Raw genomic sequence first — 25,543 nt, 5'->3', positions numbered from 1 at the left:
AGAATTGATCAAGCTAATGGTGGATTTGGTAGGGACCTGGATGTTGATCTGTTAGCCTGATTAAATAAAACAGTTTCTATAACTGATTTATAACTTAAACCATACTGTATTACAAGATTATAAGATTTAAAAAAAAAAAACTTTGCAAAGTCATCTGAATTTAAAAAAAAAAAAAATTATTGTGCATGGCATTTTCCTATATCCCGCAAGAACAATATCATGCGGACGAGATGTGATCATTTTGATGTCCTGAGGGTCGCTTTTTTCCATTTTGGGACCGTTTTCCTCCCTCTTGAGGTAAACAGTATGGCCCTACAGAAACAGCTGAACACGAGGAGCTTGAACTAACAACCATGATGGAGCTGCGTCACACTATCACTACGTTCAGACTGCAACCTGAAACGACCCATATCCGATTTGTCGTGAAATCCGATTTTTTTTTTTTTTTGTTAGGCCGTTCACATTACCAATTATATGAGACTTGTATGCAATCTCCAATATGAACGGAAAACGACCCAAAAGTGTCCCACATGCACAAATTGACACGTAATAAGCACATCTACGTAATACGTAAACAACAAAAAAAAAAGCACACTCCAAGTTTGCAAGTAAAGCATGGAGATGAGGCGAGACCTGGCGATGTGGTTTTTGTGGCGGCGGCAGAACTCGCACAATAATCTGATTAATGTGGGCAGCAGACTAATGAGACCGAAGGTGTCAACTTACTGGAAATTTCCAGAACAATCTTATAATCTTGTAATACAGGATGGTTTAAGTTATAAATCAGTTATAGAAACTGTTTTATTTAATCAGGCTAACAGATCAACATCCAGGTCCCTACCAAATCCACCATTAGCTTGATCAATTCTATAGAAGTCTATTTAAATTCTGAAAACTGTACAAATGTTGTTGTTTTCCACCAAAGAGGCGGGATTAGCCAACGCAGAATAGTGACGTTTGTCTCTTGTTGATGACGTGTAGGTCACATGAATGCGACTTGTCCGGTCAGACTGCAGTCGCATGTGAAAATAACGGATATGCATCGGAATTAGGACCACATATCCAAGCGGCCTGGGTCGCATGTGAAAAAAATCGGATCTGTGTCGTTCAGATTGTCAATAACAAATCGGATACAGGTCGCATATGAGCAAAAAAATCGGATATGGGTCGTTTCAGGGTGCAGTCTGAACGTAGTCCATGATGGCGACGTGCAGAAAACATCACGACTCTGCATCGACCTCGGAGAGTTTTGAGTCGCAGGGATGTAATTTGTGGTTGATGTTCGCGAATAGATCCATGAAACAAGACGAATCTATATTTTCCTCTGTTACTGCTTTTGTGTTCTTGTTTCTTTCTCTGTAAGATCAAAACATTAGGTGTATAACTCCATACTCCGACTCACTAATCCAAGACGAGCGCTGTAAATTCTTCATCAGATTTAGCGCCGGTTTCATCCGTCAGTCGATCCGTCCCTTCATGAAAATTCCTGCGGACAAGCTTTTGGTTTCCGTCACGTTTCTGGCGCACTTTCTAGCTGATTTGCTTTCATATTTTCCTTTTCTTTTTAGCTGGCGGGAGAGCAGAGTCCGCCATGTTTGCCCAAGCCGACTTGTTTTGGTTAAAAGTAGGTCAGACACGCCCCACGGTGGTCACGTGATGTTGCTGCTCGCTTGCTTCGGCAATCTCCGGAATCGTAAAACGCGGGACGCGTTTTATCTCGACAGAGTGTTTTACACAGGTGTTGCAGCAGCGCAACGTCTCCATTCCAGCAACTATAGAAATGGAACGGTTTTGCCCAGAATTCAACTTGGCAGTCAGAACCTTTTAATACCTAATAGTTTGTATATTTAAAACATTTCACACTTCCCTTTTGTGAGCATTTCTGTCACTGAAGAGGAATTAGGAGCTGCATTTGTAACCCGTGTTTGAGCATGGTGTTACACGCCGATCAGTGCTGTTTCTGGAGCAGTCTGGCTTTTTATCTTACTGAGACAAATATTAAAATGAGCTCAGAGTGATCCGGTACTCTCCAGTTGAGCGCGCGCTGTGCGTGTTTTGGCTGCCGATTCTCACCTGAGCGTTTTTCTTTTTCTTTTTTTCCTTCCTTTGTTTTTCTTTGTGTCTGCGTAGTTTTTTTGTTGTTGTTGTTGAATGTTTTGTCCGCCAGTTGTGGTATAGCTCCCGACCCAGTTTTGGGCTAGGGATGGTGAAAACTAAAAAAAAATCTTGACCGACCACCGAGCCTCATTAGCCGGTTAAAGTCGGTTAACCTATGAGTTTAAACAGGGATGCAAACGGCGCGCCTTTTTCACGGCTCGTGCAGATCCGATTTTTTTTGGGGGGGGGCACGTTGGAGTCTCATCTCATCTCATTATCTGTAGCTGCTTTATCCTTCTACAGGGTCGCAGGCAAGCTGGAGCCTATCCCAGCTGACTACGGGCGAAAGGCGGGGTACACCCTGGACAAGTCGCCAGGTCATCACAGGGCTGACACATAGACACAGACAACCATTCACACTCACATTCACACCTACGGTCAATTTAGAGTCACCAGTTAACCTAACCTGCATGTCTTTGGACTGTGGGGGAAACCGGAGCACCCGGAGGAAACCCACGCGGACACGGGGAGAACATGCAAACTCCACACAGAAAGGCCCTCGCCGGCCCCGGGGCTCGAACCCAGGACCTTCTTGCTGTGAGGCGACAGCGCTAACCACTACACCACCGTGCCGCCCCGCACGTTGGAGTGTCTGAATAATTTCATCAGGGTAAATTCTGTATTAAAATTACTACATGAGCAAATGCCGTCACAGCCCATGAAAAAGCCGTGAAAAAGTCGGCATCTGCGCCTTTAGTTTGTGTGGAGAGATGTGATCTGCAATAACATGCATTGTTGGCTACAGACCGAAACATACTTTCAGAATGCACTGGCCAAGGCAGGACTAAACTCCATGTGCCTTCTAATAATAATTAAAAAAAAAAAAAACAGAATAGTAATTTGTAAGCTAAAAAGCCTGTGTCTACACTTTTCTTTCGCCGAGTGGCAGCGGGAGGGCGGGACATGACTGAATGGGTGTTTGTGATTTGTCAGCTGTCTTTAACTAGAGCGGGACATGACTGAATGGGTGTTTCTGATTTGTCAGCTGTCGTCCTTACACCGCATGGCATGCCCAAGTGTTTACAATAGGGCTGTAACGATATGCGTATCAAAATCGAAATCGCGATACGCAGAGCCACGATCCGTATCGCGATACAAGAAGGCAGAATCGCGGTACACCCTTTCAAACTTCTCCTCAGCCCAAAAACAGAGGCGCTTCCAAACTTCAATTTATGAATACTTTACTTTTTATTTAAATTACATTTTAAACTTACTTAAATTACTTTTTTATATCTATTAGTAAGTCGTTTTTTCGCCGACCTGCGACAATCTTCTGCGAGTCACGCAACGTCCACACTCCCCACTGGCAGAGCATTCATTTCTTTTAAGCGGTCGCCATTCTGGTTGCGACGCGGGAAGCGAATCTGTAAACAAGCAGCTCATTGGCTGGCTAGGTGTGCCACAAGCCAGTCACAATCACTTGACCGGAAAGGCATGCAGTGTTGCCAGATTGGGCAGGTTTAGGTGCTTTTTGGCTGGTTTTGAACATATTTTGGGGTGGAAAACATTAGCAATATCTGGCAACACTGAAGGCATGTCTGCTTGGGCGGAAGCCTTCTGCGGCAGTTACATTTTGACACGCGAGCAATGTTTCACTATAAAAATTCCGTAATTTCCATCTGTTTTCTGCGATCACAGAAAATCATTGGCCCTATGAGAGTGAGACAGTGAGAGAGCCACCCCCCCAAAAAAAATCTTAACGGATTTACACGATTTGGAAAAATGACTTTTTCAGAACCGAAAAAAACAGAGCTTCCGGCTCAACAGTATTATTTTGAGAAATAAAACAATCTTTGGATATACATTTGTTCATTTTTGCATACACATTACTCATTCTCTGCAGTGGTCTGAATTATTTGTTATTAAATAGTTAATGTAAGTAAGTAAATGTTAAGTCAAATTTACTACTTTAAAAAAACATTTAAAAAAAATCGTGGGTGTATCGAATCGTGGGTCAAAAATCGCGATACGAATCGAATCATGAGTTGGGTGTATCGTTACAGCCCTAGTTTACACAAACAGAATTCCAGGTTCTCCGCTCCAAAATCGGCAGCTTCAAAACGATTTATTTATTTATTTATTTATTTTTCACCGACAACCAAAAAAAAATTAACCGGTTGACGTTGATTCGGTCAACCACCGGTCAAACGGTCATCGGTTAACATCCCTATTTTGGGCGTCAGTTCCCTTCAGGCCTTGGTCCACCATGGATGATGCCGGTGCTTGTGACTGTGGACTGTAGTGAGCTAGTTGCTCTTTTAACATCAGGGTTGTCCATCGCTCTGCAGCGGTGCTTGATGTGGTGTTGCCCGTTGACGTCATGGCTCCTGTGCAGGCGGTGTGGGATTTATCTTCGTGCGCCTTTTGGTGGGACTGTGGGCAGCTGCGCCACTGGAATTACATCCTGATCCTCTTTTGGTGGATTCCCCCCCCTTTGTAAAGTGACCTTGGGTGTGAGAAAGAAATAATAATTAATTATTATTATCCAAGCTTGACCAAGTCATAAATATTGGGTCAGGGCTTGCTAATTATAAGCTCCAGCAACCAAGCATTAGTGAGTAGCTGCACCATGTCGAGAGCCTGTTTCAGTACAGTATTTATATATATAAAAAAAAAAGCCAGAAATGTTCCATGCTATCCAGGATGTATAGTATTACACAACGAGGTTGCGCAACATCTACCCCAGCATGTTAAAACCATTTCAAGTGTGGATATCGTCAGTGAGGCCCTGGACTTCCTTCAGCATTGACCTCAATTTGAATTGCACTGAACTGAACAGACAATTGCAGTGTAGAGACGTCAGTGAGCTCTGTGGGACGAACAGGTGCGTCTCTGTTCTTCAGAAAGTGAGAATTCGTTTTTCTCGGTAGGGAAGGAGTGAATAAGTTCTGCTCTCTTTGCAGAGAGTTTGTGCAACGGTGAGGTGAGCAGAGTGGGGAAAGTTTGCAGGTGTGTTGTTCGCACAGCCAGAACACTAAGGCCAAGAAAAAATAATTGTTTGTTTGCTATTACATCTTGAAAAAAAATAGGGTAGGTAGGTCTTTTTATTTTATTTTTTTTTATCACACAAAATACCAGGTAGGTAGTTTTTAAAATAAATTTTAGGTGTGGGACAAACAGTGGCACACTGCAAGGCTTAATGCTCAATTCCGATTTTTTTGTGAAATCCGATTTTTTTGTGAGGTCGTTCACATTAACAAATATATGCGACTTGTATGTGATCCTCAGTATGAATGAAAAGCGACCTAAAAGTGTTCCGCATGCGCATTGCAGGATACGATGACGTCACACGCAGTGAGCATGGCCAGTGTTTACGGACGTAAAACCGCCCGGTTGCGGTATGACCCATCCAATCTAGCTTGAATAGCTGCATCCCCCCAAATGGAAATCAGCTCCCTAACCTCTGCGTCCTTCCATTGAGAAGATTCAGAACCTTCACAGCCCGAAGCGTCCCTCGCATCGATGTCATGCGCAGGGGCGCAGATACGTTTTTTGAACTGGGGGGGACAAAAAACTGGGGGGGACAAAGCTGCCAGCAAACCAACCCCAACCCCGATATGCCTGTCAAACTTGTTGTTAGTAACCATAGCAACCAAGCTCGAGCTCGCAACCTGTGCAGTCTGCGCAGCTCAACCAACCGAATATCAGTCTTTGTTTTATGTGAGTTGTTGCAACTATGTATACACTGCCGTGCACCTCAATAAACCGAATGGTAATTAGTCTTTTGATTTTTCCGTGAGGTTTGCCTTATGCAAAGAAAGACAGCATAGACGTTTTTTCCTCCCTATAAGTGGGGGGGACCGAGCGAGGTGAATTTAAATCTGGGTGGGACGAGTCCCACCCTCTATCTGCGCCCGTGGTCATGAGCCATGTTGTAACTTTTTTTGAGAGACCCGCCGCCTACTTCAGCGCAGAATAGTGACGTTTGTGGCTTGTTGATGACGTGTAAGTCGGATGAATGCGACCTGGCGGTTCAGACTGAAGTCGCATATGAAAAGAGCGGATAGGAATCGGAATTAGGACCACATATCCAAACGGCCTGGGTCGGATTTGAAAAAATCGGATCTGTGTCGTTCATATTGTCAATAAAAGATCGGATACAGGTCACATATGGGCGAAAAGATCGGATTTGAGTCACTTCAGCCTGCAGTGTGAACGTAGCCATAGTGGGGAAGTGTCATTCTGTGACTCAACCATCCAGAACCAGGCCTAAGAAAACCAGTGAAGCTTGTGGAATACAGGATTCGGAGCCCATGGATAAAATATGGAGTGCTCGGACGCTTAAAGGAACTATAAACATAACTACAAATGTTGAACCTTAACTTTATTAGGAACACTATGTTGTGAACTTGTATGTTTAATATGAATACAAAGAACAATCAAAAACATCTTTAGACTTTTGGACCTGCTGTTATACAAAATGATCAATCAGTGTCGGAATCAAATTGTACTTTTTTTGTACATCAAATTGTACGAGTTTGTGACATCACAAAACTGAGTTCTAGCAAACTGTCTGGTACTGCAAACAACCTATTTAAAACCATGATGGCTGTAGAATGTAAGAAAGTCAAATTTGGCCTTAGAATTTAACATTGGGCAAACTTGCTAAAAACAGAGGTGCGGCTAGTAATAGTCTAAGCAAACTTACCCCGTCTTCACAGAAACAAAAGCTCTGCCGCCCGCCATGAGCACTTGGAATGCATTATTTGTCACCTTTGTTGCCTCTACTTTTGCGTCCTCGTGTACTTTTAGTATTTTTGTTTTGATAGCTAACATTTTTTGAAACTCCGGCTTCCGTTTACGTTCAAATGTCAGTGCCCGCAAGCCAAAATTGCTGATCAGGCTTTCCAACGTGACTTCCATCGTGATATCGATACCGCCGTTAGCCTGGGCGCTGTGTGTATACTGTTTGCATGACTCGTCCAGCGGAGGATGATAATGTTCGTAGAGTTCTTTTACAGTTGAAAACTTATTGTCTTACAATCTTCCGTGTGGTCGCAACCGATCACGGTAATCGAGAACACTTCGTTGGCCGCCATGATGCCTAGCGTTGTGTACAACACAAGCCGGAGTTTCCCGGAAAGAGGTCATGACGTCAGATTGAGGCCGTGAGAAATCAATGAGTGTTTCTTTTCCAATATATGCGTTTTAGAATTAGTCACTTGTCAGATCGACAATATTATGCAAATCGTAATGCAGATGATTTTTTTTTTTTTCAAAATTTATTGTTGGTCGGTGAAAATACATTTTTTTTTTTTTTTTTTTAAACATCTAACAAAAAAGTCTAGGGTTGGGGCATTTTTTTAAACGGTCGGTCGGGTAACCGGAAACAAACAGTTATTTTTTCTTGGCCTAAATCTAGACAAGTGCAACAAAGCACGTTATCTTCTTTTACCAGCTACACACACGTCCACACATGAACGAGTTGACCATTTTTGTACATGTTTTGTATGTTATACATTTATCCCACAGTGTTGTTGAATTCTCAAATATGATTGGTCAGGAGGTCTGTGTGCAAGACAGATGCGCTGTTTGTAATATCTTGTTGTTTCAATGGTAATAGCTTGCATAGGGACTTGTACAGTGGACGCTCCATATACACTGAAAAATGTGTGTAACTGTAGAAATTGAGATGTTTTAGCACTTTCAAGTAACCGTGAGAGGTAAAGCTGTAAGTTTTCCGACAAATTCTTCAGGACAGTGGGGTCTTGGTTAGCCTGGGAAATCGCATGCTGCTTTGCACAGTCGTTCCGATCTGAAAAGACAGCATGGAAACTATGGTCTAAAGGCTCGCCTGAGTTAGGGAGCCAATCAGAGAGTGGGGAGGGGTGGAAAGACGGTGACGCGTACTACTCGACAAACGGAAGCTTGTAGTTTATTTGGGACTGTTTACGGATCACATTTAACATGGCGGCGAGCGATACAAACCAAACTTTCGATCAAGCTTTGTCTTGCACAAACGTCAGTAATCGTTCGGTGCCATTGTTTTCCTATTTTTGTTTTGCCTTCTCTTTCTCTTTCCTTCTCTTCTTCGCCTCTTCGTTGCTCTAACTACGTCACCGGGTACAACTGCTATGATTGGCCATGGGCTACGTATACGCCAAATGATAGACATTCGCAACGTCCAATAAACGGCCGTTGACAATCGTAAACCACACCTCCCCTACGAGAAATTCAATAGGCGGATTCCAGACCATATTTCACTTGTGATATGGCCTGGTGTTAACCAGACTAGGTCTTGGTAGCATGACAAGCAGGATTTTTGTCTTTTTCTTTAAGAAAGAAGAGCAGGGTTTTTCTAGAAAAATTTAGTATGAGGGCGCTCACCATGGCGAGGGAGCGAAGTGACGGGGGAGGGGGGGTAGAGTGGTGCGGAAGGGGGGGGGATTCCCCCTCCTTCCGCCGTGCGAAGCCTTTGAAAAATTGAGGCTACAATGGGACATTCTGAGGCTGAGAGGGAAATTGTAACAAATTGTCTCATCTCATCTCATTATCTGTAGCCGCTTTATCCTGTTCTACAGGGTCGCAGGCAAGCTGGAGCCTATCCCAGCTGACTACGGGCGAAAGGTGGGGTACACCCTGGACAAGTCGCCAGGTCATCACAGGGCTGGCACATAGACACAGACAACCATTCACACCTACGGTCAATTTAGAGTCACCAGTTAACCTAACCTGCATGTCTTAGGACTGTGAGGGAAACCGGAGCACCCGGAGGAAACCCACGCGGACACGGGGAGAACATGCAAACTCCACACAGAAAGGCCCTCGCCGGCCACGGGGCTCGAACCCGGACCTTCTTGCTGTGAGGCGACAGCGCTAACCACTACACCATCGTGCCGTCCCATTCTAATTAATACCTCATAATTCAAATTACACACAATACTAATTCTTCATGATTCAAATTGAAATTTATAATTCAAATGAATCAAACTTACAAAGTATTAAACATTCACCAGAGAAATCTGTTTTCTTATACTAGAATAAGGTAGAGTTAGTTGTTCAAAATGGAAGAAAAAAATTCCAGAGCAAAATTATTTTCTTTAAAAGGAAACTAAAAAAGTAAACGTCAAGTTGGAATCCAACCCGAATCACAAAGTTTGAAACCATGCAAAAAATGTAAGCGCGCTTTAAAAAAAAAAAAATCTTGAATTTTTCCTGGAACTCTGCCTTTTTCTCATTTTGCTTTTCCACTGAACGTTCGGTGCCTTCATTAGAGCAAGACGTCTGGTCTTCGTTCGTCACAGATTCCACGACGCTGCTGTCACAGCACTCGGTTGGCACGTCCTTCAATGAGGGCACAGAACCGGTGGCATGGACTGATCTCTCCACTGTCGCGATCTCGCATTGGAAACATCTTTATCCGCTTTGTGACAGAAAAAAAGTCATCATCTTCTGCCTTCTTCCGTTTCGTGCCGTGGGATGACATCATCTTTAAATGCCCGAGTGTCGACAAAAGCAACTCTTGAACAACTTCTGTCAAAAGCTCCCATGCCGGTGGGTGAAAGGTCATTCAGTCTCGAGAAATCTCACTCTACAAGTCAGCTGACCTCGTATGTAACTTGTGTCAAATTTTGCGAGAGCAGCTGCGACAAGTAAACAACTAAACAACATGGCGCCTCGGTCTGGAAAACGCCAATTCGGATCGTTTTTGCACAATCTGACGGTGTATCTACTATGATTGGAATATTTTTGGAGTAATTATAACGTATTTGATGATCAGACACATTGTCACGTAGTGTTGCTGGGATGTTTTCACGGAAAAAAGATCGTTTTGAGAAAGATTGCATGTTGTGCAGTAGCATATAAGTGCATGGCCCAAGTGTGACTTGGGGTTCAATCGGCATTTCGGTAAGAGGGCGCACGCCGAGAGTAAGAGGGCGCAGCGCCCCTGTTCCCCGGTTTAGACGAAAGCATGAAGAGTCTGATGAGGGGATGAAATTTTTATAGCTGTTCATGCAAGTGATTTTAGCTTGTTTTGTGGATGGTCCCTATCATTAAATAACTATAAACCGAAATACAAGATGTGGGCAATTCCATGTAAATGTCAACCTCACAGGAGATCCCAAATTACAAACTAAATAAATAAACAAATAAATAAATACATACATATTTTGATCACCTAATATGTCAGTCAGTCTGTCTTTCTTATAATGTAAAACCCAAGCTAAAATCAACTTTGATCATGTACAATTCTATATTATTGCCACAAGCCACAGAAATGTATGCTAAAATCCCCAAAACAGCAAAACAATAGCCATCCTAAATATTATTGAAGAACTTTGATAGTTTTAGCTGATATTTAGAGAGTTTTTCAAAGGGTTATGGTGGTTAAATTGCTGATTTTCTAAACATATGCCATGTCTATTTAAGACATTCTTTGGTAAAATAAAATGGTTAGCAGTGGCAAATTACTGTTGGATAAGTTGCACAGAATGGAAAAAATAATCAACTTCAGGACATCACGCCACCCTGTCATAACCAGGTTGATGGAAACATGGCTAAACACTAGGGCTGTAACAATACGCGCATCGAAATCGCGATACGCAGAGCCACGATCCGTATCGAGATACAAGAAGGCAGAATCGCGGTACACCCTTTCAAACTTCTCCTCAGCCCAAAAACAGAGGTGCTTCCAAACTTCAATTTATGAATATTTTACTTTTTATTTAAATTACATTTTAAACTTACTTAAATTCCACACTCGCCACTGGCAACCATATGGCGTCCTTGGCCACCAGAACATTCGTTTCTTTTAAGCGGTCGCCATTCTGGTTGCGACGCGGGGAGCAAATCTGTAAACAAGCAGCTCATTGGCTGGCTAGGTGTGCCACAAGCCAATCACAATCACCGACACAGCTGCCTTGACTGGAAAGGCATGCAGTGTTGCCAGATTGGGCGGTTTTAGGTGCTTTTTGGCGGGTTTTGAACATATTTTGGGTTGGAAAACGTCAGCAGTATCTGGCAACACTGAAGGCATGTCTGCTTGGGCGTTAGCGGCAGTTATGCAGAAGCCTTTTGCGGTAGTTACACTTTGACACGCAAGCAATGTTTCACTATAAAAATTCCGTAATTTCCATCTGTTTTCTGCGATCACAGAAAATCATTGGCCCTATGAGAGTGAGACAGTGAGAGAGCCACCCCTATTACACCCACCCACCCCCCAAAAACAAAAAAAATCTTAACGGATTTACACGATTTGGAAAAATGACTTTTTCAGAACCGAAAAAACAGAGCTTCCGGCTCAACAGTATTATTTTGAGAAATAAAACAATCTTTGGATATACATTTGTTCATTTTTGCATACATATTACTCATTCTCTGCAGTGGTCTGAATTATTTGTTATTAAATAGTTCTCATCTCATTATCTCTAGCCGCTTTATCCTTCTACAGGGTCGCAGGCAAGCTGGAGCCTATCCCAGCTGACTACGGGCGAAAGGCGGGGTACACCCTGGACAAGTCGCCAGGTCATCACAGGGCTGACACATAGACACAGACAACCATTCACACTCACATTCACACCTACGGTCAATTTAGAGTCACCAGTTAACCTAACCTGCATGTCTTTGGACTGTGGGGGAAACCGGAGCACCCGGAGGAAACCCACGCGGACACGGGGAGAACATGCAAACTCCACACAGAAAGGCCCTCGCCGGCCACGGGGCTCGAACCCGGACCTTCTTGCTGTGAGGCGACAGCGCTAACCACTACACCACCGTGCCGCCCTTATTAAATAGTTAACGTAAGTAAATGTTAATAAGTAAAATTTACTACTTTTAAAAAAACATTTAAAAAAAAAATCGTGGGTGTATCGAATCGTGGGTCAAAAATCGTGATACGAATCGAATCGTGAGTTGGGTGTATCGTTACAGCCCTACTAAACACGCAATTTGAAATGGTGAACTAAGCAAGCAAGGTTTCAGGTTCGAGCCCAGCGGCCAATGAGGGCGTTTTCTGTGTGGCATTTGCACGTTCTCCCCGTGTCTCCGTGGGTTACCTCCTCCAACAGTTCAGACATGCGGTTAGGTTAACACGGGGCAGCCGTGGCCTGAGGTTGGACTGAAGTGTCCTTGAGCAAGGCACCTAACCCCCAACTGCTCCCCGGGCGCTGTAGCATATCTGCCCACTGCTCTGGGTATTTGTGTGTGCTCATTGTTCACTGCTTCAGATGGGTTAAATTTCACCGTGTGCTTACATCTGTGCTCGAGTGTACATGTGACAAAGGCTTCTTGGAATAATGGGGGAAACAACTCTGTTTTTATGCTCGCTCGCATGAGGCAGTTTTTCAGGCAACTTGATACAGGAATGTTTAGCATTTAAGTCACCGGGCATGAAGAGCAAATAGAAACACTATCTTTCTGAAAAGAAGAGAAGGAAACAATCCTGAGAAAAGAGCCCAGCTTTGATCATATGACATCATTCAGTGGAAATAAAGCCCGTTCTCAACTGTTTTTGTCAACTTTTTTTAAATATGACTTCTATTTTGCGCAAAACTGCAATGGAAACCTGGCTATTGAGTGTTTTCTATGACCTCATTCCCAGGGTTTTTTCTAGAAAAATTTAGTATGAGGGCGCTCACCATGGCGAGGGAGCGGTGGGGGGGGATGGTGCCGGTTGTCGTCCCCCCCCCGCCGTGCAAAGCCTTTGAAAAATGTTCCAATGGGACATTCTGGCTACGTTTACATTAGACCGTATCTGTCTCGTTTTCTTCGCGGATGCACTGTCCGTTTACATTAAACCCCCTGGAAACGCCGGGAAACAGGAATCCGCCAGCGTCCACGTATTCAATCCAGATCGTGTCAGCTCCGGTGCTGTGTAAACATTCAGAATACGCGGATACGCTGTGCTGAGCTCTAGCTGGCGTCGTCATTGGACAACGTCACTGTGACATCCACCTTCCTGATTCACTGGCGTTGGTCATGTGACGCGACTGCTGAAAAACGGCGCGGACTTCCGCCTTGTATCACCTTTCATTAAAGAGTATAAAAGTATGAAAATACTGCAAATACTGATGCAAATACTGCCCATTGTGTAGCTATGATGGTCTTTAGGCTTGCCATCCTTCCACTTGCAAGTAGTAAGTGACATGTGCTGGGATCACACACACAGCGGCTCAGTCCCGAATCGTGGCTTGTTCACTTCACTCGCGCGCTGTGTGAGCTGCGCAGGGCCGGAGTGCGCACCCTCCAGAGGGCACTCGCTGTTCAGGGCGGAGTGATTTGGAGCGCAGGATGCCTGCGGAGCCGAGCGTATCCGTGTATTAGGCTTGCCATCCTTCTACTTGCAAGTGGTGAGCCTTGCGCGGCTTGCCATCCTTCTACTTGCAAGTGGTGAGCCTTGCGCATGCCCTAAATGCACTGGGATCATGTTACGCGCCGTCTGAAATGCACTGGGATCATGTTACGCGCCGTCTAAAGTCATGTGATTAGCATATTGGCGTTGCTGTGTGCACGGCTAACAGTTTTAGTGTAAACGCGAATCGTTTTAAGAACGTTAATCTGATGATCCACTGATTCGACGTAATGTAAACGTAGCCTCTGAGTATCTGAGAGGGAAATTGTAACAAATTGTCTGTCAACACTGAAAAAGAAAGAAGTAATAATCTTCTGCCTCGGACAGTCTTTGGCTTTCTTCCGCTTCGTGCCACGGGATGACATCTTTAAATGCCCAAGTGTCAACAAACACAACTCGCGAACTACTTCTGTCAAAAGCTCCCGCGCCGGTGGGTGAAAGGTCATTCAGTCTCGAGAAATCTCGCGCTACAAGTCAGCTGACCTTGTATGTAACCCATGTCAAATCTTGCGAGAGCAGCCGCGACAAGTAAACAACTAAACAACATGGCGCCTCGGTCTGGAAAACGCCAATTCGGATTGTTTTTGCACCGTCTGGCGGTGTATCTACTATGATTTGGAATATTTTTGGAGCAATTATAACGTATTTGATGATCAGACACATTGTCACGTAGTGTTGCTGGGATGTTTTCACGGAGTCGGTAAGGGGGCGCACGCCGAGAGTAAGAGGGCGCAGCGCCCCTGTTCCCCCGTTTAGACGAAAGCCTGCATTCCCTCGTTTTGTATTCTATTGCTATATTATTCTTATGAAGTAAAGACACAGACAGAGACATGGTTGTTTTCACAGATCCTGTAACCTTTCTGTTGTTCCGGGTTCCAAGAGGAACTTGGACCTTTGAATAAAACTTTTTTTTTTTTTAATATTGTTAATACCAGACTAGAAACTCCTCTGGTTCTCTTAATGTGCTTCATCCAGAAATGCTGCTCTTGCCTTTTATGGTAAATACATGGTTCTTGGTACATCATTATTGGATTTGAAAAGAAATTTTAATGGGATGTCTTACAAATGAGCGGTTTTGGGGAGATCAGTAGTCTTGAACTCTGTTCAGCCAAGTACTTTAATTTTCATGCTCGACAAGCATACGACGTCGCTCCGAGCGTACGGGGTCAGTCGTCATTTGGTTTACGTCATTGATGGGTTTTTGTTGAAATGGTCCTTTAGGGATGATTTTGAGAATGAATCAGCTTCACTTCAAGTTTACAACCTTCTGTTTCTCTGTAAAAGAGGATTAGATCACAGCTGCAGTCTCGTTCCCTGCAGGGTTTCCATCACAACCCCCCACACACACTGATCTGCTTCAGCTATGTACCGCTGTGAGTCTGAGGGCCGCTGCAGGTGAATATAAGGAAGCGGAGACTGGGGAACAAGGAACGTTCTGCTACTCCACCCTTCTGCTGGGCTTTCCTGCCAAAACACACAGAATGAATCCGTATCCGTTAACACGGGCGTTTAATGTGTACGCAGCTCGCTTTGTTTGGTCCAAACCGGGTCTCTTAAAAGCCGATCCAGTCCGTTACGGTTCACAGGCTATGTTTTTCCTCTCTTACTTGTCTTTCAATCATTTTCCTTTATTTTATTTTACTTTAGTTTACTTCCTGTACTTGGCTGGTTAAAACCTGAAGGGGGGGAACAAACACTTTTTTTTTTTTTAAACTCGTGTGTGTTCTTTTGTCTTTTCATCCCAGCATATCTCTCTCTCTCTCTCTCTCTCTCTCTCTCTCTCTCTCAGATGCTTCTTTTATCTAACAGATGTCCAGATATGCCAAATGAACTCCCTCATGTCTCTTTCTTTCTTTTGGACATGTCCACTTAGAGCACTTTTGGAAGGATTGACATCCACATGGGCCTGAAAGCTACTCGGCCCACACAGCATGTGGGCTACAAAAGCTCCCCAACTGATTTCATCATCATCGAGTCTGTTTTATGCAATTATTTCCCTGTGCTGTTTTGTCGAGCTGTTCCGTAAAGAGCTGCTTGTGTTGTTCAGTCGAGATCGAGAGCCTTTCACATGCCATACGCGATTCGTTTTCTTGTACGTTGCACAATCCGGAGATGTTAGTCTCACTCCCCGACATTCTGAACTACTTTTACTCATAATTGCAGTTAATTATACTTCATTTCAGCCAATATGCGGGACATTCCACCGAATGGGTGCCATTTGCTTGTTGTACCACTCCCAAATTAAACTTAATTTATCTTTTCAACACTGATTATAATAACACACATGTTTAACTATTCAAAATTTGTATTGGTCAACCTCAGGCTATGTTGTTTATTTTTTTACAAGGTTTGGAAGTCAAAGATGGCTGCATTTCAGTAACAGGACTGAGTTTTTAGCCTAGGATTAGCTAATGCATGGAATTAAGCCACATGGTGTCATCGCTAATAGCATGACCACACTTGGCATGTTCTAGTGATTTACCAAAAATCTGTATTTTTAAAATAAACGAATATTATCTAAGAAATTATTTAAGTGACAGGACAGTATGTTGACATTGACCTTATCAAAGTTAAAAAAAATCATCAAATATACAGAAGAGTAAATGAGAGAACTAACTTTTGGTCTTCCCATGGCCTTCAGAAGACGCAACTGGTGTAACTTCCTGTTGAGCATGTGATTTATGGAATGTTCCAAATTTGTCAGATGGGGTAATATGTTTGGGTAACAGGACTGAGTGAGAACCCAGGGACATGACTAAAATGTACATTTTAACTAATATTGTGGATTTCTTATGAAAAATATATTTAAACCAGGTGCGGCATGGTGGTGTAGTGGTTCGCGCTGTCGCCTCACAGCAAGAAGGTCCGGGTTTGAGCCCCGTGGCCGGCGAGGGCCTTTCTGTGTGGAGTTTGCATGTTCTCCCCATGTCCGCGTGGGTTTCCTCCGGGTGCTTTGGTTTCCCCCACAGTCCAAAGACATGCAGGTTAGGTTAACTGGTGACTCTAAATTGACCGTAGGTGTGAGTGTGAATGGTTGTCTGTGTCTATGTGCCAGCCCTGTGATGACCTGGCGACTTGTCCAGGGTGTACCCCGCCTTTCGCCCGTAGTCAGCTGGGATAGGCTCCAGCTTGCCTGCGACCCTGTAGAACAGGATAAAGCGGCGAGAGATAATGAGATGAGAGATTTAAACCATGGATAGGATATGAAGTCACACAACAGTGCAAAAGAAATACTGTTTCTGAAGGATTTTAATCATAATATTTCATAGTTAAGTATAAAGTTAGAGTGCGGGGACAGGTAACACATGCTATTTTTCAATCTTTTAGGTAGTTTTTATTAATCCTTACAATTATATATCTTAAATTTGAAATCAGATCAATGTGCAGGACATTCTGCGTAATAAGGAAATGTATTTTAAAGTACATTTTTATGTGCATTTATACATATAATTTTCTAGGGATGGAAATGGCACCGATTCGGTGGAATGGCTCATACAGTACCAGTCAAAAGTTTGGAAACTCCTTCAAATTCGATGTTTTTATTTTTTTCCTACATTGTAAATTAATACTGAAGTCATCCAGACTATGCAGCAACACGTAAGGAATCATTTAGTAAACTTTAAAATGTTAATCAAACCAAAATATGTTTTAGATTTTAGATTCTTAAAGTAGGCACCTTTTGCTTTGATTAGAGCTTTGCACACTCTTGACATTCTCTCAGTCAGCTTCCTGATGTAATCACTCGAAATGGTTTTCCAACAGTCTTGAAGGAGTTCCCAGAGGTGCTGAGCACTCATTGGCTGCTTTGCCTTCACTCTGTGGTCCAACTCACCCCAAACCATCTCAATGGAGCACTTGCACGTGACGTCACATCCACTCCAGATTGTAGACAAACGCCATCTTGTCGGTTAAACGCCATATTTCCGCCGTCTTTCCGACACTGACTTTCATTATTTTTCGCCGAAATATTCAAATATTACCGTGCCACAATGCCGGAGAGTTGCATGGCATATAAATGCCACAACAGGAGAGGTCAGAAAACGGGAAGTTAGTTTCATAGGCTGCCACGGGACCCTGACAGGCGCGCAAAATGGATTGCCGCTATCGGCCGGGCTGATCCAAACAACAAGAACAAGGCATGGGTACCGACTGGAAGGAACGATCACTGGCGCCTGTGCAGTGACCGTTTCATCTCAGGTTCGTCATGTATTTATTTCAGTATATCCATGTGGTTATTTGCAGCATAAGTTTATGACTTGCTCTAATAAAAAATTCCGGGAAGTGGGAGCCTGAGAAAAGGGTTGGGGCGGGGTGGATTGGGTCTTTAGCGGTGTGGTATGAAAAAAAACAGTAAAGAACTTATAAGAGTTTACCACTGTCTTAGTAGTAAATCCTTATAAATATAAGGATAAATCCTTATAAGGATTTATAAATAAATATATATGTCATGTATGATTCAACCATAATCGGCTGGTCAGTGCTATGCTGGATACTACTGATATATCTAGCATCAGTTCTAGTGCTCAATACTTAAGTGACTTACCCGTCCAGTGAGGATTGTTATTTTCTTCTTTACAAGATGCCACATCTTAGGGGGGCTGACAAATCCTGAATTTCTGTAGAGATAACTGTCCAGAGATTTATAAGCACGCAGTGCTTCACCACTGAACAGCGAGGGAAAGTTGATGAGGTAATTATACACGTCCGGGTATTCCACCTCCGGCAGTTCAATATCCACTGACACGGTCGTGAAAACTACGTCCGGTAATCGATAAGGGTCACTAATCTGTAGGTCGTTTTAGACATGTATCTAGTTATCTGTTCATTCGAAAAATGAGCCGTGTAATCCGTCGGTTGAAACTGATCCATTCTGTACACGAGTGCAGCAGTATTCAGCTGTGTTGTTTGCCGACAAGATGGCGGCTGTTAACTTTCCGGTCACGTGACTGCAAGATCTCTGTTGGGTTTAGATCAGGTGATTGTGGAGGCCACGTCATCTGACGAAGCACTCCATCACCCTCTTTCTTGGTCAAATAGCCCTTACATAGCCTAGAGGTGTGTTTTGGGTCATTGTCCTGTTGAAAGACAAATGATGGGCCCACTAAGCGTAAACCAGATGGGATGGCATGTCGCTGCAGAATGCTGTGGTAGCCATGCTGGTTAAGTGTGCCTTCGATTTTGAATAAATCCCCAACAGTGTCACCAGCAAAGCACCCCCATACCATCACACTTCCTCCTCCACACTTCACTGTAGGAACCACACATGTAGGAACCATCCGCTCACCTTTTCTGCGTCTTCCAAAGACATGGCAATTGGAACCAAAAATCTCAAATTTGGACTCATCAGACCGAAGGACAGATTTCCACTGGTCTAATGTCCATTCCTTGTGTTCCTTGGCCCAAGCTATTCTCTTCCTCTTGTTGTTCTTCCTTAGAAGTGGCTTCTTTGCAGCAATTCGACCATAAAGTCCAGATTCACGCAGTCGTCTCTGAACAGTTGATGTTGAGATGTGTGTGCTACTTGAACTCTGTGAAGCATTTAGGTGGGTTCTTATCTGGGGTGCTGTTAGCTTGTGGTTTCTGAGGCTGGTAACTCTGAACTTATCCTGTGCAACAGAGGTAACCCCAGGTCTTCCTTTCCTGGGGCGGTCCTGATGAGAACCAGTTTCATCATAACGTTTGATGGTCTTTGTGACTGCACCTGGGGATACTTTCAAAGTTCTTGAAATTTTTCAGACTGACTGACCTTCATTTCTTAAAGTAATGATGGACTGTCATTTTTCTTGACTTAGTTGAGTAGTTCTTGGCATAATATGGATTAGAACAATACTCAAATAGCGCCATTCACTGTATACCAGCTCTACCTCTTCACAACACAACTGATGGTCTCAAACACATTAAGAGGTCAAGAAATTAACTCTGGACAAGGCACAGCTGTAAACTGAAAGCCATTCCAGGTGACTACCTCGTAAAGCTGACTGAGGCCCTGTCCACACGGCAACGGATTCAGGTGAATCCGATAAAATTGTTTATCGTTTCGGCCTGGCGTCCACACGGCACCGGCGTTTTGGGTGCCCCAAAACGAAATCTTTTTGAGAACGGGTTCCAGAGTGGAAAGATCTGGCAACGGCGCCGTTGTGAAGTCGTCTGGATGAGTAGAACGGATTTGTTTACGATGACGTCACAACCACATGTGCTTCACGCCGGGTAGAAGTGTAACGAACTCGATGCGAGTTGTCAACAAATCCTATAACTTGGTTCATGAAACGCGCTTACAAAATATTTTCACTGTGAATATTTGTGTAATGGTGCAGTGAGAGAGAGAGTTAGGGCAGAGTCAATCCCGCCAGCAAAAATGGGGGGGGGGAAAAAAGGAGCGATCTCGCCTCTTCAGATGTTGGTTTAAGTCCTACAATGCATTCCTCAAAAAGGGCGTAGAAGAATTAATCCATCAACATGTAGCATTCAATTTATTCCGGACCATTAAAGACGCCGCCTTCCGCATAGAATCATACGTCATCCTCGCCGCCATATTGGATAGGTCAAAGCGGAGAATAAAGATGCCTCATTCATGTGCTGCGTTTAACTGTACCAACAGGTTTGCCGTCCAAACGAGATCACATGGGATTACCTTTCACAGGTGAGACTGGAAAAATACTTTTCATTGTATTTGGTCATTATAACGTAATTTTACGAACAGATTTTTCTGACTTTGTGGCTAATATGAAGTCTCGCGCATAATAGTTTATGCGCATGCGTCCTTACTACTTCTATTGTTCTGGTGTCTCCGAAGGGACCGTCTTACAGCGCCCCTAGAGGTGTGGCATGTGTATTGCATCGTTTTCAGCAAGCGTTGCGTTGCCATATGGACCTGATATTTTACTGATCCGTTGCCCATGTGGACGCGATATTATTTTTTTAAGTAACATCTCGTTGCCGTTGTCTTGTGGATGTAGCCTGAGAAAGATGGGGCGTTTCTCATATATAAATAAACACACAAAGGTAGTTGTTGACTTACGACTAATCGACTTTACGACCGTCTGGTTATGACTGGCAAGTGTTTCCCAGCTATGCATACGACAGTTTCCGCCCCAGCTCCCGGCACATGCGCAGTCTCTCTCGCGCTCCCTCGCGCGCTCCGTCATACAGTTTCCGCCCCAGCTCCTGGTTTATGAAACGAGCAAATGCTCCCGCCAGCCCGAGCGCTGCAACAGCTGATGACGTTGACGACCCACAGCCAAGCACCAGTGATGCCAGCGGTCGCTAAATTTTGTATTTTGCTATGTTTTACATTTGTATTTTGGTATGTTTCAAACTAAAATGTTTTATTTTTCACACCTGTATTTTTTTTGTTTTGCACATATTAAACGAATTGTACTGTACGCAGTGTAGTATGCAGTGTTTGACTTAAACCAAATAATGAGCCAAGGTAATGAAATAAGAAAATGTTGATAAAATAAGACTTTAAGATGATTACAATATCATTACACATCACAATATACTTGCGTTCATTTAACATAGGCCGACTTACGACCAGTCAGTCGTAACCAAACGCAGTCGTAAGCCGATGACTTGTATATATCTCCGTATTCTGCATGGCTCCATCTGATAATTGTAAATTGTGGTTGTCTAGGTCCACCGTTTATACAATGATGAAATTAAGACATTTCTGCCCCTGCTTCTGCAAACTATGCTAACTGAATTATGTTTCTCTTTTTGCATGTATTGCAGTCACATTATATGCAGGTATAGCATTTTAAATTTAGGCTCCTGAAATAAAATGTGGAGAAAATCACATTGAAAGATTCCCTTTTGACCGCAGTGCAGCAGCATCGTAGACAGTTTGACAGCTGGCATCTGGCACATGGTTGGCTTTTTTTAAAATCCTTTGTCTCACTGTGGCATGTAGCAGTCAAACAATCTGGTCTGAGCACTGTTAGACATCTTTAGGCAGACTGACAGGGCGGTGTTGTGTGGTGTTTTTTTTTTTCCCCCCTCCACTTTTTAAACACGCTTGCCTGGGACCTTTTGTGAGAAGATTAAAAACTAAACAAAATCATTTCTCCGATGTTTTTTGTTTTTATACATATGGTTTCTGAAAGTTGAGGGGAAAACCTAGTTTTATCCCAAACCAGATTTTTTTTTTCCCCTTCCTTTTCCCCCTTTCTTCCTTTAAAATCCCCCTGGCACGTAATGCCAGATATAGCTATTGCTCTGTCCATCTGTAAACATTTTAGTTTCTGGAGCATAACTCAAACTATGAGGAACTTTTTTTTTTTTTTTTTCTCCAACGAAACCTGACAGTTCTGTTAAGTGTCTAGAGGAGTTTTGACTTTTTGGGATTACTGTGATTTTCCATATTTCCATGGCAGCACAGTGATGTAGTGGTTAGCACGGTCGCCTCACAGCAAGAAGGTTCTGCGTTCAAACCCAGCAGCCGGCGAGGGCCTTTCTGTGTGGAGTTCGCATGTTCTCCCCGTGTCTGTGTGGGTTTCCTCCGGGTGCTCCGGTTTCCCCCACAGTCCAAAGACATGCAGGTTAGGTTAATATGGGGCGGCCTTGGGCTGAGGTGCCCTTGAGCGAGGCACCTAACTCCCAACTGCTCCCCGGACGCGGTTAGCATGGCTGCCCACTGCTCTGGGTACGTGTGCTCATTGCTCACGTTAGGGCTGCACAATTAATTGAATTTAATTGAAAATCGCGATTTTGGCTGCCACGATTAAATTAAATGAAAATCGCGATTTATTTCCATTTAAAATGCGAGCTCTGCTGTATATCTGATCAAGCACTTTTTGACCAGTACTCCGCCAAACCATAAGGGGGTGAACCGACGCATGTAAGGTTTCATTACTCCGCCTAAATAAGCAAGCAAGCCAAGTGCAGTGTTGCCAGATTGGGTGGTTTTAAGTGTGTTTTGGTGGGTTTTGAACATATTTTGGGCTGGAAAACGTCAGCAGTATCTGGCAACACTGGAGTGCGCAGAGCTTCAGTGCAGCGGTATCTTCTTCAAGGGGTGATAGTGTGAGAGTAGGTAACAGATTGAGGTGAGAGAGAAAAGCTAACTATGTCGGAACAACAGACCATTTAGCACTGGAGGCAATGCTGTGACCTGCCTTCGCTCATGTTTAAAGCCAGAGCATGTTGATAGGCTGGTCTTTCTAGCTAAAAACTTGTAGGCCTCAGTATAATGCTATGTAATTGTTGCAATTGAGTTTTCAGTTCCTTCATGCTTTGGTAATTTCTTGGATAAACTTCATTTATTTGTCATTTGGAAATCAGAATTTCTCTTTTAAATTTCATTCTGCACTGAAAGCTGTTCATATTGTTTGTTTGAATATAGTGAAATAAAATTTAAGTGATTTCCCTAACATCAAGAATAATCGTGATTAATAATCGTGATTACAATTTTGATCAAGATAATCGTGCAGCCCTAGCTCACGTGTGTGTGTGTGTGTTCACTGCTTCAGATAGGTTAAATGCAGAGAGGAATTTCACAAGTGTGTGATGAATAAAGTTGTGCTTTCCTTCTGTTCTTTCAACCAATTCAACTTAGGAAATTTTGGAGTGGGAGCTGGGGGGATATGTCATCATCTGATGACTCTTGTTTTCCTTTTTGTTTGTCAGTTTTTCTGAATTCAACCAAAGCAACATCAATATGTTGCCACACGCATTAAGAAGCAGCGTTTATCCATCCACTTTTGATGGATGCCACCCCCTCTAAAGATTTCTGTGGCAACAAGGTTAGCCATGACGGGGCACCGCTGGAGCCGAGAGGGTTAAGGAACCCCCAACCTTCTGTTGATTTGACCCAGAGCCTTAACTGTCGAGCCATGAAAGACACCTTTTGTATCTTCTGTCTTGTAGGGCCACTGCAGTCGCAACAGCGTCTCCCTGCCTGAGAGTTTACTCTTTGTTTCCACTCTGGATGGAAACCTGCACGCCGTCAGCAAGAACTCCGGCTCTATTAAGTGGACGCTTAAAGAAGGTAAGTCCACCCTGCCTAATTCGAATCGACACTTTTTTAGTCTTTCCCTGCCCTCTGCTTTAATAACGTCCAAAATAACTTTGCGTTACCGAGAGCACATGGAGTAGGGAGTTGCAGAAGGACTAGTGAATGCCAGAAAGCTGACGTTTCAGTTGGAACACTGAGGGTGTATTCAGACCAGGATCGTTCGATAGTTCACTTGCTTTGGTCCGAACCAAATGGTTTTTTTTTTTTTTTTTTTTTTTTTTTTTTTCCATTTTGGTGCGGTTCGCTTTCACACTGTACGTTTTAGTAAGCGGACCAAAACCTGTCAACAAAGCCACGCACCCTGAGGCCGTTCAGCTATTGGTCAGAGACGACACGCGCACAAAGCGTTAAGTTCAAAAGTAGTCATGGAGGCTTTCCGTGCTGTTATTCTTTTTAATGTCATCAAAGCTATATGTTTTTTTCCAGTTTTTACTGTTTTCACAATTGTGCGATTACTATGCTGTTGTACAAGTAATTTATCAACGACGGCGACAAAGGGCAAGGCGGCTACGGAGGATAGCGCTGATGAGCGCACATCATGTTGTGACAGTTCTGGCTCTTCATGCAAGACGGAGGAGGTACGTGTCGGGATATTCGCCTTATCCATCGTAATAGATGAATTTCTTTTTTGCGTCGCTAGTACCGACACTTTTTGAAAGAATGTCCCTGATTTTAATGTAGGTCTGACGGAGTTTCTTCACTTTTAGCCGACATTGTTCTGGGGAGCGCGTGAACCCCTTCTCCTTCATTTTCTCACTGAATACAGCAAACACGTCGGCATTTTTGTGTGTTCTCTCCAAAAGCTCAGATATGTGGACATCTGCCCATATATCCACAAGGGTACGCGTTTCTTCCTCGGCCCACGTTTGCCCCCTACTCATTTTTTGTACTCTGTAGTCTAGCCTACCACTGGTCTGAATGACTGAACGACTGTTGTAAGGTTCCCTTGACAACCGAAACAGTGTTTGCGCTTTGCGGTGGAGTGTCAAGACACTGTTTCCCATAATGCTCAACAAACGACGGAAGCTCCCGAGATACAAAAAAGCAAAACTGTCGGATTAGGTCCGCTCTGCTTTCACACCTCCAAAAGGTCCGCACCAGGGTTCCTTTGGTCCGGACCGAGTCCAACCTTGCAGCTCGGTCTCGGTCCACTTGTTTGGTCCGGAGGTTTGTATTCAGACCAACCCAAAAGGTCCGGACCAAGGGAAATTTGGGTCGTTTGGTCCGGACCAAACAACATAGGTGTGAATACGCCCTGATTTATAGCGGGAACAATAGAGTTTGAGTGAGTCTTTGGAAATTTGCACTGTGAATTTCCTTCAAATGATGTGCCGTCATATTTTGTGAACTGGTTGGCTTCCTAAATGCCTCAATCAAAGACTGAAAAGACAACTTGCAGATTGAGTAGTCAGATATGAGGGAAACTACATTTACAGTTCCTGATTTAATCTACTAGTTTTTGTCCTCCAAGATTTGACACCCAAAAGCAGTTAGTAATTTATCTGCTAGAGATCAGTTCGTGGCACTATTCTCACGGTTTCTCAGTAATGCATACTGGCCAGCTTTTGTGTAATGCGTTGACAAAATATTTGTTTGAGAAATGTAAGGTGGACTCTGAATGCTGAGTGTTCCAGGAACGATGAACAGTGACTTATTTCCAATAAGTGTCTGTTCCCAGAAAATTCAAGATTTTTGTTTGTCATATACACAATAACAGACACAGTGGTTTATTATTGGGTAATGAAATTCTTAGTTTGGTTGGGCAGTTGCAAAATATGCTTACCAAAATAAAAAGAAATGTATATAAAATATAAAGTGCATATGGAATGCAAAATATAAAGGTAGAGTGAAAAATGAAGTTAACATTTAAAAAAAAAAGGCAATGTGCAAACATAGAGGTAGATATACTGTGCAAATGTCTTTTTAAAAAAAAAAAAGAAAATGTAATATTTGAAGGCACTGTGAACCCAATCCCAAAAAGCATCAGTCTGTTTTTCCTCCTAGTGATGAGTGTGATGTTGCTGTGAAAGCTAGCAAATGTCAACAAGAGGTTATAGTAGGGCTGTGCGATATATCGAATATAC

The 25,543-nt window shown here is 43.4% G+C and overlaps 1 protein-coding gene across 1 annotated transcript in view; it reads left to right on the top strand.

Annotated features, from left to right (window-relative positions):
• LOC132868457 (serine/threonine-protein kinase/endoribonuclease IRE1-like) overlaps positions 1–25,543 on the top strand; it is a 118,281-nt gene that overhangs the window by 16,547 nt on the left and 76,191 nt on the right. The window contains exon 2 of the mRNA XM_060901348.1: positions 23,312–23,432. Within this exon, the coding sequence (XP_060757331.1) occupies positions 23,312–23,432 (121 nt within the window). The remainder of the gene's footprint in view (positions 1–23,311; positions 23,433–25,543) is intronic.

The sequence above is a fragment of the Neoarius graeffei genome, chromosome 20 (assembly GCF_027579695.1).
Source record: "Neoarius graeffei isolate fNeoGra1 chromosome 20, fNeoGra1.pri, whole genome shotgun sequence".
Lineage (NCBI taxonomy): Eukaryota > Metazoa > Chordata > Actinopteri > Siluriformes > Ariidae > Neoarius > Neoarius graeffei.
Note: the sequence above shows the minus strand (reverse complement) of the source record. Positions and strands in the feature narration are given on the sequence as shown.